Here is a 14,670-nt window from a genome sequence, read left to right as displayed (position 1 = left end):
TCTGGAATATAAGACGAAATAAATGTTAGCTGTGGTTGTTATTGTTAGACTTACTAGTGCCACAATTAATGTCACGTTGAACTGAGATTTCAAAAAGTTAAATTCCAAAGTAGTATTACCATATTAAATACTAAAGTAAATATTGTTTTCTCTTAAGCTGCGTTTTTGATAGAATTTTCTGCAATGTGTAGGGAAGTTGTAAAATTTGCCCTCTAGTGTGATAGGTTCACAAAGCAACATGGTGGTATGCTGTCGTGATTAGACTTTGTGGTTCTCCAACTCTCCAAACGCTTACATTCATCTGCCTTATTGTTTGCATGTGATGTATGGTATAGAGTGTGAAAATATTCAATGTTGTAAACTGAGATGAAAATGCATCCTATTTTTTCCACATATATATTTTTTCTGTTTTTGAAATGTAGTTTTCTACCATCACTTTGATATCTTTATGAGACAGCAGTGATAGAGTAGAAATAAAATTTTAGTTGCCCTTTTGGAATTAGACTCATTGAATAATAAATTTTAAAATTACAGATAGCTGTTTTAGCTGACAAATTTCCATTCTGCTAACATATGGAAGCCTGCAGTTTGGCAAACTCTGAATATCAGAAAATACATCTGTATTTATGTGATGCTTTCCATCAGATAAGTGGACTCAGAGATCTCTCTCCTTATACATTTAAGTTTTTGCCTCTTTCTGTGGATAACTTTTACTCATTCTCAGTGTTCATTCTTTTAGCATATCTCAGTCATATGCATACCTTTGGGGTCAACTGTTACAGAATTCCCAGAGTAAAATAAGGCACTCAATTGACTGAATTTCCACAACTGGAGGGAAGGAGAATAATTGGGGAAAAGAAAAAAGCACATACGTAGCACTTGCTATGAGCCATGCTAAGTTTTTACACATGCTTTAGCTCATTTAATCCTCAAAATAATCCCATTTATAGACCCATTTTACAGAGGAAGAAACTGAGGTATGGAAAGGTTGTCAAATGCCCAAAAATGCCACAGCCCAAAGAGTCAAGATTCAAAGCAAGCAGGCTTGCCCCAGGGTCTGAGTTTTTAACCACTGGAGTTTAATCACTTTGCCTCTCACAGAAAAATTAAATAGTATGTCAGATAATGATGATAGGTTAGTTAGGTAGGTAGATAGATGGGTGAGTAGATAGATAGATAGATAGATAGATAGATAGATAGATAGATAGATAGATAGATAAAGTTTTTTCCAGTCATCTCTTCATCTCAGTCTACAACTTACTAATTTTAACTGCAGATTACCTTTGCTCATGCTTTTTCAGTCATTATGAGCATAGTTAGACCAAGATGAATAATCCATCTGCAATTTTAAAATTTTAAAAAGTGAAATTCTGCTAGTGCTTTTGAGCTGAAAGTTATGTCCCAACTCTCTTCGTCATTTCACTCCTGCGAAATGTAATGGTATAATTAATTCTTGTTTTCCTTCTGACTTTTGTATAAATATTTCTCCTATTGTTTTAGTTAATTACAGTTACTGCTGGAATTTTTGATGTGTTATAACAATTCCTAATCAAAATAACACATCTTCTCCTCCCTGGAGGAGAATTAGTGAGCATAGCAAAAGCAACCACCACATTTTGTTCTTGTTGAAGTCTTCTAATGATTTTATCAGGGTCCCTTTTCCTTTAAGATTGAATATGAAATTAAGTTATAAGTTAAGTTATAAGTTAACTTAATTAAGTTAAGTTTATAAGGTTTTGAGTTTGGAATTATATATTTTTTCAACTTCTTCTAGTTCAATTTGTCCTTATGTAACACAGATAAATGAATGACCTTTTAAATTCCTATTAATAATTTCATGTGAAGGTAGCATTGATCACTAGCATTAATCTCTTTCCTGGAAAGGCGTAATTCATTAATCCTTTTAAAGATTTATTGGTACAAGTTTAACAGTATTATTTAATTTTATTTTTCTAAAAGCAATAAAGTTTTTTCCTAAATATATTAGACAAAATATGAGAATGAACATTTACCTGTAATGAATACAAGGGTTCTTTATAGAGTAATAAAATTTATTTATTATAAAAATGTTATATATCACTTGGGAAAAATTGTAATCACAGGGATTTTTTTTTTTCACCTTCTCATCTTTTATAAATCCCAATGACTTTGTATGAAGGTTACTAGGATCAATAGCTTATGTATAGTTACCTTTTTTTTTTCTAAAAGTATTGTTTCTTCTAATATGGGCTGAGATTTTCATATGAGAATTATTTCATAACTGATTCTAGAGCAGTGGAATTGGGAGTGTCTTGCTCAAGATAATGTGCAAGAAATTTGTATTTAATTTTCAGATTAAAACTGCAGATATATAGGATTAAGCAGTCATATGTTGACTCATTTCTTAAATAAAGACAAGAATCTAAAGTAGAATTTTCAGCTTCCCCATGATAAAGAATGCTAAGTGTCAGTTAGAATCCAAATTTTATCATATAATTTAGTTAACAAGGATTTGAAATTTTCTTTAATTAGATATCAAAAAATAATCATCCTTGATATTGGTGCCCAAAGACTGGCCCGAGCTTCAAGTTCCTTTTCTGTGAAATGAGAAGTGACCCAGGATGACCAAAAACAGTTCTAAGATTATGATTCTTGGGTCAAGATGGGCAGCAGTTGGAAGAACAGTCAATTTAATTGCATCTACATATGCCATTAGCCCCAAATGACTACCTTAAGTCTTAATCCTGTAATCTTAAAAATAAGAGGACCGTGGGTGCACGACTAGTTCAGTGGTAGAATTCTCACTTGCCATGTGGGAGATGCAGGCTTGACTCTTGGTCCATGCACTCTAAAATTAAAAAATTCAACAAATGGTGCTGTGATAACGAGATAGTCACATGAAAAAAAGGAAATATGAGCCCCACTGCACAACATAGAAAAAAATAAGTAAATGAGGGAACAGTCTTAATTATCTAATTAGGAGAAACATGGTGACAGTAGAAGCAAAAACATCAATTAACTGAGCTGAAGTTCACTCTCAAGAATATGAATTCAGTTTTCCTCTACCTATCCCAGAATATCTGGTTAACACAAAGCCCTAGGTCATGAAAGGTTTGAGGTCTTAGATAAGTAACCTCAATAAATGTGAATCAATGTTTTTAAATGAAATTTAAAATGATATGTTTTACAAACATCTTGCCACTCATGAATAATAATGTTTTGCATTGACTCAGTAATAAAAGAGTCAGGCTGCAAACTGTTAGCCCTCTTGAGTGTTTCCTGTCATACCATCCTTACTGTTTTAAAATTCAACAAAAGTATGTGTTGCAATAAATATATTCTAGATATTCACACTTCTTTCCTGAACATTTCCAACCAAATATGTTGTTACAAAACAAGTGTTTTTATAATTGGTTGATGATAAAACCTTGCAGATAGGCTCAGAACCACCTATTCGTAACACTTTTTGCAGATTTTCAAGCACTTAGCAATCTAAGGGCGTATGATAATTGAGAGCATTTGAAATTCTTTACACAATACTTCTAACATTTTCCAAAATTCATATGTTGCCACAGAACAATATATATCCTTGGACAACTCACACTTTCTGTAAGAATTAATATATCTATACCTTCATGAGCACGTAGCTTCCAGTATCTGCTGGTGGACCACCAAATAGAAAGATATCAGCTATTTATTTATCTTTAATGAAAGTAATCAGTCAGTCAGCATTTTTATTGATTCTCAAAGTGTCTCCAGCCTTGTGCTAGGGGTAAACAGAGATGGTACAAAGAAATTATAAGATCATAAGGGAATTTAAATTCTGATTGGTCACATATGTAAGAAGAGACTGGAGAATAGAGTTTATTTCAGTGTACGTATTCAACCATTACATGAACCAGAGCCTGTGCTAGGCTCGGTGGCCCAACAGTGAGTAAGAAGTGATTTCTGCCCTCAAGGAATTCCACCTTATAGTGGTGGTTCTGAGATTTGAGAATCCGATGAAAGCAATTAGATATCATCGTGAGGTTTGAGGTTCCTTAGCACCCATCCAGAAGCTTCAGGTACTGGTGAATGAGTATATAATGATGGCCACTAAACAGACAAGCTGGAACTAAATGTATGAATGAAATACAGCCTGAGATCCAAACAATTTTAAAATAATTTTAAATATTTTCTCTGGGAAATGAGTCATCCATCTGTTGATCGATCTAGACATCTCTAAGTATAGCGTTTATACCCGATTTTCAAAGTTAACTTTTGAAAACACAGTTATGTCACCCCATGCTTAAAACCTTTAGTGGCTTCCAGTTGCCTCCAGCAGCAATTTGCAGCCTTTTTTCTTATTATGACAAGTGTGATGGATGATGGACGCTATTCATCTGAGCAGCCCTATTCATATCCACTGCTGTGCCCAGGATCATTTGTAGGTTCGGGCATGCCAGCTGTAACTCTGTCCCTGTTCTCTCCAGCTCAGGAAGGCATAACAGGACACATGTGAATGAGAATGACATTCTCATATGCTCTAATATGTTTCAAAAGTAAATTATTCCTCACCTTTTGTGCCTTACTACCACCAATAAGGTAGTGGCAGCATGCCTTAAAATTAATCATAATATAGATCAAGACACACAGCTAAGAACTAGCAGTGTGTTAAATCCACGCTCCTTGGTGTGACGTGCAATACAACATATTTCCTAGGCTGGCGCTAAACTAGATCTCAAGGTCAACCAGTGCTGCCTCCCTCTCTCCCACCACCACTTCACATATACAGGTGTCCTTTCCAGGCTGCTTAAAGACCTTGAAACACATTCTTCAATACAAACATCCGTGCTTTTGCTGTTTCTAAAGGAAATAATTCCATCTGCTTCTGCAGTCGATGAACCCCTACGTATCCTGTAAATATGAACACAGTTGTCTGGCACCTCTGGGAAACCTCCAGCAGCCTGAACTTAAGCCTTCGTAGTCCATCTCAGCCTTAGGAAGGTTTAGAGGGCCCTTTCGTGTGTTCCAGCACTGTTTTGTATTATAGTTATTTGTTTCCTGCTCCTCGTTTTATCCTAGAAGTTCATCAAGTTCAAAACCCACGTTTTATTTGTTTGTGTTCCCAGAATCCACAGCATAGCCCCTCCTGGAGAGAATATGCTCAAGGAACATTTTTGTTGTGGGTACTTCAGCCAAAATTGTAGGCAAAACTGATCTAGGCCTCATATTGATTGTACTATGTTTTGTTAATGTTCATTTTTTTAATTAAACATTAAAAGATAAAAATATTTTGCATGAAAGGGTACTTTTTTCCCCTTTTGTATAATTGAGGGAATTCTTTTTAAAGCGCATATTCGTACACGAGCCCATTTTCACGTTTTCCTTCAGGAGTTGATTGTACAAGCCCAGGGCTCCCCTTTCTCCCTCCCGTCTCAGTGCCTCCCTTTGAGGAGATCACTGTGTCTTACAACATCCTTAAAAAAGTGGGAAGGAGAAAAGAGGTTCAAATTACTGCTTTCCTACTTCTCAGCATCTTTGTTGAAGCATTTGAGAGGGAATGAAATGTTGAAACTGATATGGTCTGGGTTTCAGGTTTATCTTCATAACTATACATCCTCAATTAATATAGATAATCCATAGGGATTAGCTGTGGTTTTAATTTGGTAGTTTGAATCATCATACCTCTTTATTCTTAAGCATGTTTATGAAAGGGATTTATACAAACAAACCCAGGTATTCTCTTAGGTTAAATGTAGCTTTTTTTTTTTTTTTGCATAGGCAGGCGCCAGGAATCGAACCCGGGTCTCTGGCATGGCAGACGAGAATTCTGCCACTGAGCCACTGTCACACTGCTTAGGTTACATGCATTCAGATTTTTAAAATGAGAAATACTTGGACATTACCATTCGGTCCCAAATTTCTGGGGTCATATTTTCCTTCCCTCTCTTTCTAGGAAGCCATGCAAATAAACAGTGAAGGAAATCATTCGTCCATTTCCATTCTCATAGGGATGTTGACGTTAGGAGAAATGAGACTGGTATCTTACACAGCTCCTTGTACAAGGGATAATCAATGAGTGGTTTATGATAGGGTCTAATGTATATTGAACATCCAGAATTTACACAGTCTGGATAGATGACAGACAGATAAGACAGATGGTCAGGCTTATCAGCCATTCTTCTTGTTTATTTAGAACATTTAGTAAAAACACATGGGATTGCTCGCAGGATGCCATTCCAAAATTTTGTATTAAAATTATGCCCCCCATGTTGCCATATTTTTGAAATATATTGATTCAAAATAATAATCCTGTCAAGAAGAGTCTCACATTTGTTCTTCAGTCACTTAAGAATAAGCAGATTGTACAGATCTGTTATAAACAGGAAAAGAGAGCATATAGTCCCAACATGAGTTCACAAGTCACTGTTTTATTTCATAATTCAGGAAGCTACTTGGCATGTGCATGGGGTGTATTTTATCTAGAGCACTGCTTTTTTTTTTAATTCCTTTGCATCTAGCGATGTTACTGCATGAGCTGCTTTTAACAACTGCGAATCTTCATAAGGTTATACTAGTTTTCCTTTTACACTAAATGTATGGATTTATCTTTTATTAGACTTCCATGTAGAAGAGGCACTGGATTGGCCTGGAGTGTACTTGCTTCCAGGTCAGGTTTCTGGGGTGGCTCTCGACCCTAAGAATAACCTGGTGATTTTCCACAGAGGCGACCATGTCTGGGATGAAAAGTAAGTAATGTTTTTCCTTCAAGGAGTAAATGTAAATAAAAACAATGTGTATTGCTTTCCGTTAAAACTAAAAATAACGGTGAGAGGACTATGAAGTTTCTTTCAGATCTTGATTTTTGTGAGCCAAGCATATTTGTTCTTTTACCATATGGCTGTGATAAGTAGCAGAGTGAAAATGCTAAGAGTTTTTAAACAGTGAAAGTTTCACTAGTTTATGGAAAGAAGGCAACATTTAAGGATTCTCCCTACTTACCATTCTGCTCCCCTCACCCTGAAGTTACTTTCAGAGACCTACCTGAATAATATTAAAGGCAGTTTGTCAGTATATTGCTGAGGAATTTGAAGACGTCAGAAGAAAAGTGCACCGAAGGTCAAGGGTGGCTCAGTGGTAGAATTCTCGCCTGCCATGCAGGAGACCCAGGTTCGATGCCTGACCTATGCATTTCCTTACCCCACCCCCACCCCTCCACAGTTCAACAAATGGTTCTGCAATAACAGTATAGCCAAATGGAGAAAGAATGAACTGTGACCCCCGCCATACAGCATATTTAAAAAAAAAAAGAAAGAAAGAAAATGCATTATGATAAGCAGTCAAATAAGAGTGGATATTGGATGATTTTATTGTTTCCGCATACTGGGTACGGAACTATTCTCAGGGCATCGGACCCTCCCTTTTCATCAGACCACCCATGGCATGATACTTTCAACCTTCAGGAGACTGTGGGTGGAGCACTTTGGCCACCAAATGTGTAGAAATAGTATCTTGGCTATTTGTAATAGTATTTTAAATAAAGTTATTACTCAGATTTGTTCTTGTCGTGAGCATCAAAGACAGGAATGATGCTAGGACAGTCTATTACCCTGATTTTTTTTTTTCCTCTAGGTTTCTCTTTCTACACTTTCCTTCTATCTTTCAATACCTTCTTATAGGGATTTTTTCAAATAAAAATGTCTAACATTTATTGAGTATTTCCTGTAGACTTGTCACAGTTCCAAATATTTACATACATTGCCTCACAAACAGCCAAGTACTGTTCTCATCATCATGAAGAAACTAAGAGAAGTTACGTAGTTTGCCTGAAGACTCCTGGTTAGCAAGTGACAAAGAGCCGGCTTTCAGTCTCACGGAACCATTCTGCAGTACTGTCCCTCGTGGGTTCATAAGCACATCTTGGAATTCACATGGTAGTATTTTTAAAAGCTTGCTCCAAACATTAGCCTGTCATTTTAACTTTAAAATTTAGCTTATTTTAATTCTCCTGAGTTATGAATATCCATCCATTCATTTGTTCTATTACCAGTTTACATATGAAGGTACATTTTTAAAATAACATCAATTTAGTCAAATGAATCTGCTCCTTTCAGGTATACAACAATAGGGGCTAATTTGGAAAAACAAGAGTCTACATTGTAGCTCAGTTTTTTCCCTCTGTTTTCAGACTTGTTGGATTAAACTTTTGCTAAACTTTCTCTGTCACACATACATGTGTGTAGTTTTCTTTGTACAGTTGAAGATAGAATTCAATCAATATTTTAAGATCAGTTAGCACCTGGTACTGGCTAATTATTCTTTGAGATTGTCATACTTGAAAATGGACTCTGAGAACGAGGTCACTTCAGAGTTCAAATCAAACAGTCGAACTCAACATTTCCATTCATCCATTTCTGTTACATCATCGTAGTCAATATTTAATAGTCAGTGGTATTTTAACAAGTGCTTTTCAAAGCAAACTCTAACTATTCTTTATAGTGGAGTCTTTATTTTAATGAATATTGCTGTATATTCTGCATGGATTTCTGGGCCCATTTTGCCAGAGGAGAAAGTCACAGCATCCTTTTCTCCCATTGATACTGTTTGAGCTGGCTAAAGCTAAATTGGGCAAAGTCCAGTTTTCCATTTTAACATGATATTCATTCCAAATAAACAGCAGAGGTTGTAATAGAGTATAAGAAAAAGAGATCTGTAAAGGCCCACTTGGGATAGGAGACACAGGGCTGTAGGACAAGAGCCATGAGAACATTTTCTCTAGCTATGTGGCAGTCCTAGCTGAAGACTGCTTTTTTCCTGGCATCTAGCTTTCATCCAGATAACCAGAACCATGTTTAAGTAGAGCCCAGTTTCAGCACCAAGCCCTGGTGTGTTTGCTCTGATAATTGACATTAAGGAGAGGGTATTAAAAATGCAAGAATTCTTTGGAGTAAATGTTCTGATTTTACTCTTTAAATCCTTTTCATCTTTCCCCTCATCTTTATCTTTCAGATATAAGAATAGTTAACCTCTCTATCCTTCTCCTTTCCTGGTATTGCCTGTTACCCCCCTGGAAGCCTATGAGGAAATTCTCTTCTGTCCCTCAGATCTCTGCTTTATAATTCATGAAGATAATTAGAAATAGATTACTCTGTTGGTTATTCTTTTAGGAAAATTTGTGGACTCTTGTTCTTTGGACTGTCAGGCATGAAGATCCTTCCCACGCATATGAGCAGCCTCATATAAGATAGGCAAAGTGTGTAGTTCTTCTTCTCCTTCATTAAAAACCCAAGGATTGTACGAAAAGCAATTCCTGTAGAACTTATGATATGCCGGTGAGAAACCATGAAAATTAAGACATTGGGTGGGTTTTGCATTTTTGTTGCTGCCACTGTTTGGATAGAAATCCTGTATTAATTTTCTTTGTAATCCTTCCCATCCTGTTATTTCTCAAATTCACAAAATTGTAGCTTCCCTAAGGATAGGGCTGGTGCTAAATCAAATCTAAGCATTTTATATCACATGGTTCTCAGGAGATGGTACTTCTTTAAGTATTAGATAGAGCTTGGAGTCAAGAATGATCCCTAATTAAGACTCAGTGGCTACAGCTCCTTTGATATCATCGCGTCAACTGTCCTCATAAATATTATTCCTCATTTCTAGTTGACAGCCCTGATCTTCCCTAATCTTCTATTTATCCATGCTAAGTAGGCATGGAAACCAAATAATAATAATAAACCATGTAACCTCCTGAAAGATGATTCTCATTTCCTTTCTCAACTTGATTTCCATTTTCTTCTCCTTGTGTCCCTTTTTTCAATGACAGCTTTAAGAAGCCTTTTTAAAACAGAGATAGGAAATGCCAAATGCTAGCAGGGTGTAATGAAATTTTAAAGAGCCTCTTGTCTGTTCTGATGTTAGGGACGCATGGCAGCTAAGATTCTCTGAAGTGTAAATGTTTCCTAGCAGGAGCTAGGTAGCTCCTGCCTCAGTAACAGCTGTTCCTGGGTCTCCATCTTAAAATAACCAGGAATGTCAAAGACTTGTTTCCTGGCCTTCAATTATCTCAGCTATTAGTGGGGCTCTACCATGTGGGGCTCAGATCACATACCTACCTAACTAAAACTATGGGTCTTGCCCTTAACTTTTAGACATTGAAAGTTGTTGGCTTTGTGTCAGTTATCATTTCTTCACAATGGAGTTAGAAGGGATCTTGGAAGTTGCATCACTTTGGATTTCTTTCATACCTTAGTAAATGCTAATTCTGGCCTTGAGACCAGAACCCAAGGTGGTTGAGTGATGTCATAATATCTTCTTTTCTGAGAGAAAATTGTAAGGAGTTCTGCAAAAAGAATGTTTCAATATTATGCCCTTCTCTATCAAAATGGAAAATGATGCCATTTTCCATTTTACTCAGATCATTTTCTTAGAGTCTTATGCTACTTTTTCTAGTACTACTTCATTATGTGACTATTTTTCGATCTCTTTATACTTATACTATTGAACTGACAGGGGGATTCTCCAGCCTTGTGAGGTCAATCCTAGCAAGAGAGAACACTTCAAAAAAAGAGACACAGGAGACCTGGCTTTGAATCTTGTTTATTGTTTCCTAGCTTTGAGGTTTTTCTCAAGACCCTTGAAATCCAGGGAACTTTCAGTCCCCTTGTCTGGAAAATGAGGGCTTAAATAACTGCCTCATGCAGTTGAATGCCAAAAGCACTTTGTCAAGTGACTTGTCCCAATGGCCTTAGGGATAGCAGAGTTCAAGGTGTGGGTACCCTGAGACCTACCTAGTTCATTGTTATTTTCATCGTTTTTTGTGGTGGCTCTAGTTCTAGGTCCATCAAGGCACTGAGTGGTCGTATTGGATTCTTTGTCTCCTTACTTTATATACTCCTCAGAGAGATTTTCTTTTACCGTGTGTATACAGTCAAAAGTAAGTGTTTTTAGCATCGTAATAAATTATATTTCATTTGGAGTCTCTGGCCTTTGTATAATGTCTTTGCTTTCCTAACATTGAGAGTACGTGTCCACGTATTTTCTCACTTGAAACGTATGGTTCTTTCTCAAGCTTCTTAATTTAAATAATTACAACCACCTATTTCACTTCTCTCTTCAGTTGCTAGTATTTATTTTATTTGCCCTTAATTTTGATTGATGGCACAGAAGTTTATTTTCTACTTACTCTAACTCTTTTTATATGTGAATGTAGCAAAGCATTTCTTCCCAGCCTTATCTAAACTATTTGATTAGCTGCTAATGTGCAAAATCATTAATGGGGAATTCAAAGTGCTAAAATAAAGAAACTGATGAATTCCGACCCATAGGCTATGGCAGTTCATTCTGCTCAGCTGAGTGCTTTATCAGAGATGCAAACAAAAATCATCAGTGCTCCAGGCACTGTGTGAAACGTGCGGGGTGTTATTATATTCTGTAAAAAGTTAAATGTGGTTGAAATAAAAACTGCTCTGCAGCATATAAAGTGGGGTAGCTGCTTTAGAACACTAAATAAGCACTTTGCCATAGCAACAGTATATCTAGCTCTATAAACTGACATTTATTTGTGGACTGTTCAAGGGTTACCTGTCTTTTAATTATAAGACAATTTATAAATGACTTTCTTTGGCAGGTTTAAAATATACATATATTTATGATTTTCCCATTTAAGAAAAATAAATCAATTTCTTTTATTATCTTCCCGTGTAACTACGGGGCCAGATGTTACTTGCCTGAAGCTCCAGCTAACCCAAGGGAAAAGATTAGGACCAGTCAACAAATCAATTGAGTGATTAAATGTCCCTTGATGCTGCCGGTTAAGTATGTACGTGTTTGTTAAAGGTTGTCACCAAGGTTTTTAAATGAAGCAGTCAAGTCTATTGTGTTGTGGTTAATTCCTTTAAAGCTATATTCTTCCTAAGAATTCTAGAAGTTTATAACTTGCCATCTATATTGGTGGAGTAGATTATATATTTAAATGGCGTTAATATAAGTAACACTCCTTATCTTTGGTTTTTGGTTTCTTATACTGTGTTTCTTTTGTGTGTGTATGTGTGTGTGTGTGTGTGTGTGTGTGTTTGCTTCATTTTGAAAGGTACTGTTTAAATGAACAGATTGCCTAATCAGTAAGTTCAAGAACTTGCCCAGCCACTGAGATATTTAACAGATACAAGGGAAGTAAGTTATGATAATGATGAATAATCTTAAGCTATATACATAGGAAAAATGATTTATCTTAAACATATAAAATACCCTCTGACATACTAATGACTCTGTGGTAGCAAATAGAACCTAAAATACAAACCAAATTATCAGCTGTTACATTGTGCTTAAACATTGAGAAAGAAATCTTGATAAGCTAAGAGAACTGATACTTGCTATGGATCCAACTTCTTATTTTAAAATTTTGATTTCTTTATTCTTTGGCTTATTTGTTTTGTCATTTATCGTTTCTTTCCTTTTCTACTTCATTTGCTATTTACCAATTTATTACAACCTCGAAAGGAGGATAATGAAATAAAAATGGATGATCCTCAATTTGTTTAATTTTATTATTTATTACCAAGTAACATTCATCAAAATCTTTATCACTTCCAGCATAGCTTCTGACGCCAACTTCAAATACTGCAGTAACTCAGTCCAACTTAATTCCAACTCGACCCTGCATTAAGCCAAACTCCCAAGAGTAAGCTGCCCTTTAGGCCCCAGTCACAAGTTCGGGGACCACTTGTACTTTCTGAAACACTGGCTACAGACTCAGGGGTTCCCATACCTCCTCAGGCTTGAGCATTTGCTAGAACAACTCAATGACTTCACTAAAAGCACCACATTTAATGATTACAGTTTTATTTTCACAAAGTGATGCAAATAAAAAGAAGCCAAAAGAAAAGACCCATAGGGCAAAGTCTCAGAGGATCTCAGATGCAAGCTTCTACCTTCTCCTTGTGGAGTCAGAACGTGTCACCCTCCCAGCACAGCGATGTATTTTCTCGGTCTTCCCATGATTGATGGAATTAGTGCCCGCGTGGTTGAACTCAATCTGCAGCCCCCTTCACATCCCAGAGGTCAGGGTCGTGGGCCGGTATGATGTGTCCGGAACCCCTAACCCCTTAATCACCTGGCTATCTTTCTGGCATGGTCAGCCCCCATGGCCGGGTGTGGCTGACACACCCTGTAGTTTTCAGGTGTGCTCCTGCCCACCATGAAGAGCAAAAGATATTCCTATCACAGGAAATTTCAGAGATGCAGAGGTTGCCTTTGAATCCCCAATTCCTGAGGACAAAGAAAAGCCAAGTTCTTTTGTTTTTTATTTTCAAGTTTTTCATTAAGCCACAGGCAACCTCTAGAAATTTGAAATTCCTAGAGTATGGTTGGAGATGTCCACACACAAAACGTGTTTGGGACATCAAAACATAAATTACTTGATAAATTTTTTTCACCACTTGTGGGTAATGGAAAATATTGACAAAGGCTATTTTTTACCTACCTATTCATCAGCTACAAACATTTTCATTTCACTTGACTGGCACAGGGACTGAGGTGCTGGGTCATTTCTATTTCTTCCTTGCTGCTTGTTTTCTTGGAAACTGAATCCAATATTTCGGATCTGTGACTCTGAGCTTACATGGCTGCCACTGAGTAATTTCAGCTTCAGTTTACATTTTGAAATATTTGGGTGTCTGGAGATATAAGCTGGAGCTATAAGAAATGCTTTAAGTTAGAGGAATTCTAACTTAAATATAAATGCTTGGGGAAAAAAATCTCTTTTCTATTTTCTCCCCGGCAATGAGTTCTAGGAATGTTATTTCCTAAAGTAGTTATGAACAGAAGTTTTGAACTAGTGGTGAATATTTAAGTGAAAGACAAGACAGAGCAAAGGGACAATTTTCTTACAAAATCACTGTAACCCATTCTTGGAGAAATAAGCGAGTAAATATATGTGGCTTTCTGTGTTATTTGTCATTCTGCTGAGAAGAGGTTTAGAATTAGATGTGTTGACATCTGATATGCTCTGGTTTTGTAACAATATACAGTATGCCCCTGAACTGCTACTATTGTTGGTTGTTTATGGTGAGACAGAATAGTATCTACATGTAAAGTGGATAGCACTTGGTAAGAATTAGGAGGTGGGCGGGCCACAACGGCTCAGCAGGCAGAGTTCTTGCCTGCCATGCAGGAGACCCAGGTTCGATTCCCGGTACCTGCCCATGTAAAAAAAAAAAAAAAATTAGGAGGATTTGGTAACTTTCCATATTCCTAATCTTAGTTGGGGGTGAAATGGAAAATAATATAAAACCTGTTCATGTCCAAGCAAACAAACTGTAATGAAAACTGTAATGAATAAATGAAATTTTTAGGAAATAAAAAAAGGGAAAAGAAGAAATCTGAACAAATTGATGGATTATTTTCATACCAGTATCCTGATAGCAGTGCTATAGTTTTGCAAAATGCTACCATTGGGGAAAGCTGGATAAAGTATACATGGGATCTCTCTATATTATTTCTCATAACTCTGTGTGAATCTGAATCTGCAATTATCTCAATAAAATTTTCAACTTAAAAATAAAGAGAAAATAAGCTTTTAACTCCTACTGAATAGAAGTATAATTTTCATGTTATTCAGATTCCTGTTGTGCCTTTACAAAGCACTGGAATTCTTTGAATAATAAAGAATATAGGAACTTTAACACTGAAAGAGATAATGAACAAAGAGAC

General features: G+C 36.4%; 1 protein-coding gene across 16 annotated transcripts in view; it reads left to right on the top strand.

The window, feature by feature from the left end:
• Nucleotides 1-14,670, top strand: part of PAM (peptidylglycine alpha-amidating monooxygenase) — a 169,309-nt gene that overhangs the window by 125,089 nt on the left and 29,550 nt on the right. For all 16 annotated transcript variants that reach the window (XM_077139065.1, XM_077139064.1, XM_077139063.1 and 13 more), the window contains one exon: nucleotides 6,581-6,710. In XM_077139065.1, coding sequence (XP_076995180.1) covers nucleotides 6,581-6,710 — 130 coding nt within the window. The remainder of the gene's footprint in view (nucleotides 1-6,580; nucleotides 6,711-14,670) is intronic.

The sequence above is a fragment of the Tamandua tetradactyla genome, chromosome 21 (genome assembly GCF_023851605.1).
Source record: "Tamandua tetradactyla isolate mTamTet1 chromosome 21, mTamTet1.pri, whole genome shotgun sequence".
Classification (NCBI taxonomy): domain Eukaryota; kingdom Metazoa; phylum Chordata; class Mammalia; order Pilosa; family Myrmecophagidae; genus Tamandua; species Tamandua tetradactyla.
This window is presented reverse-complemented; position numbering and strand designations above follow the sequence as displayed.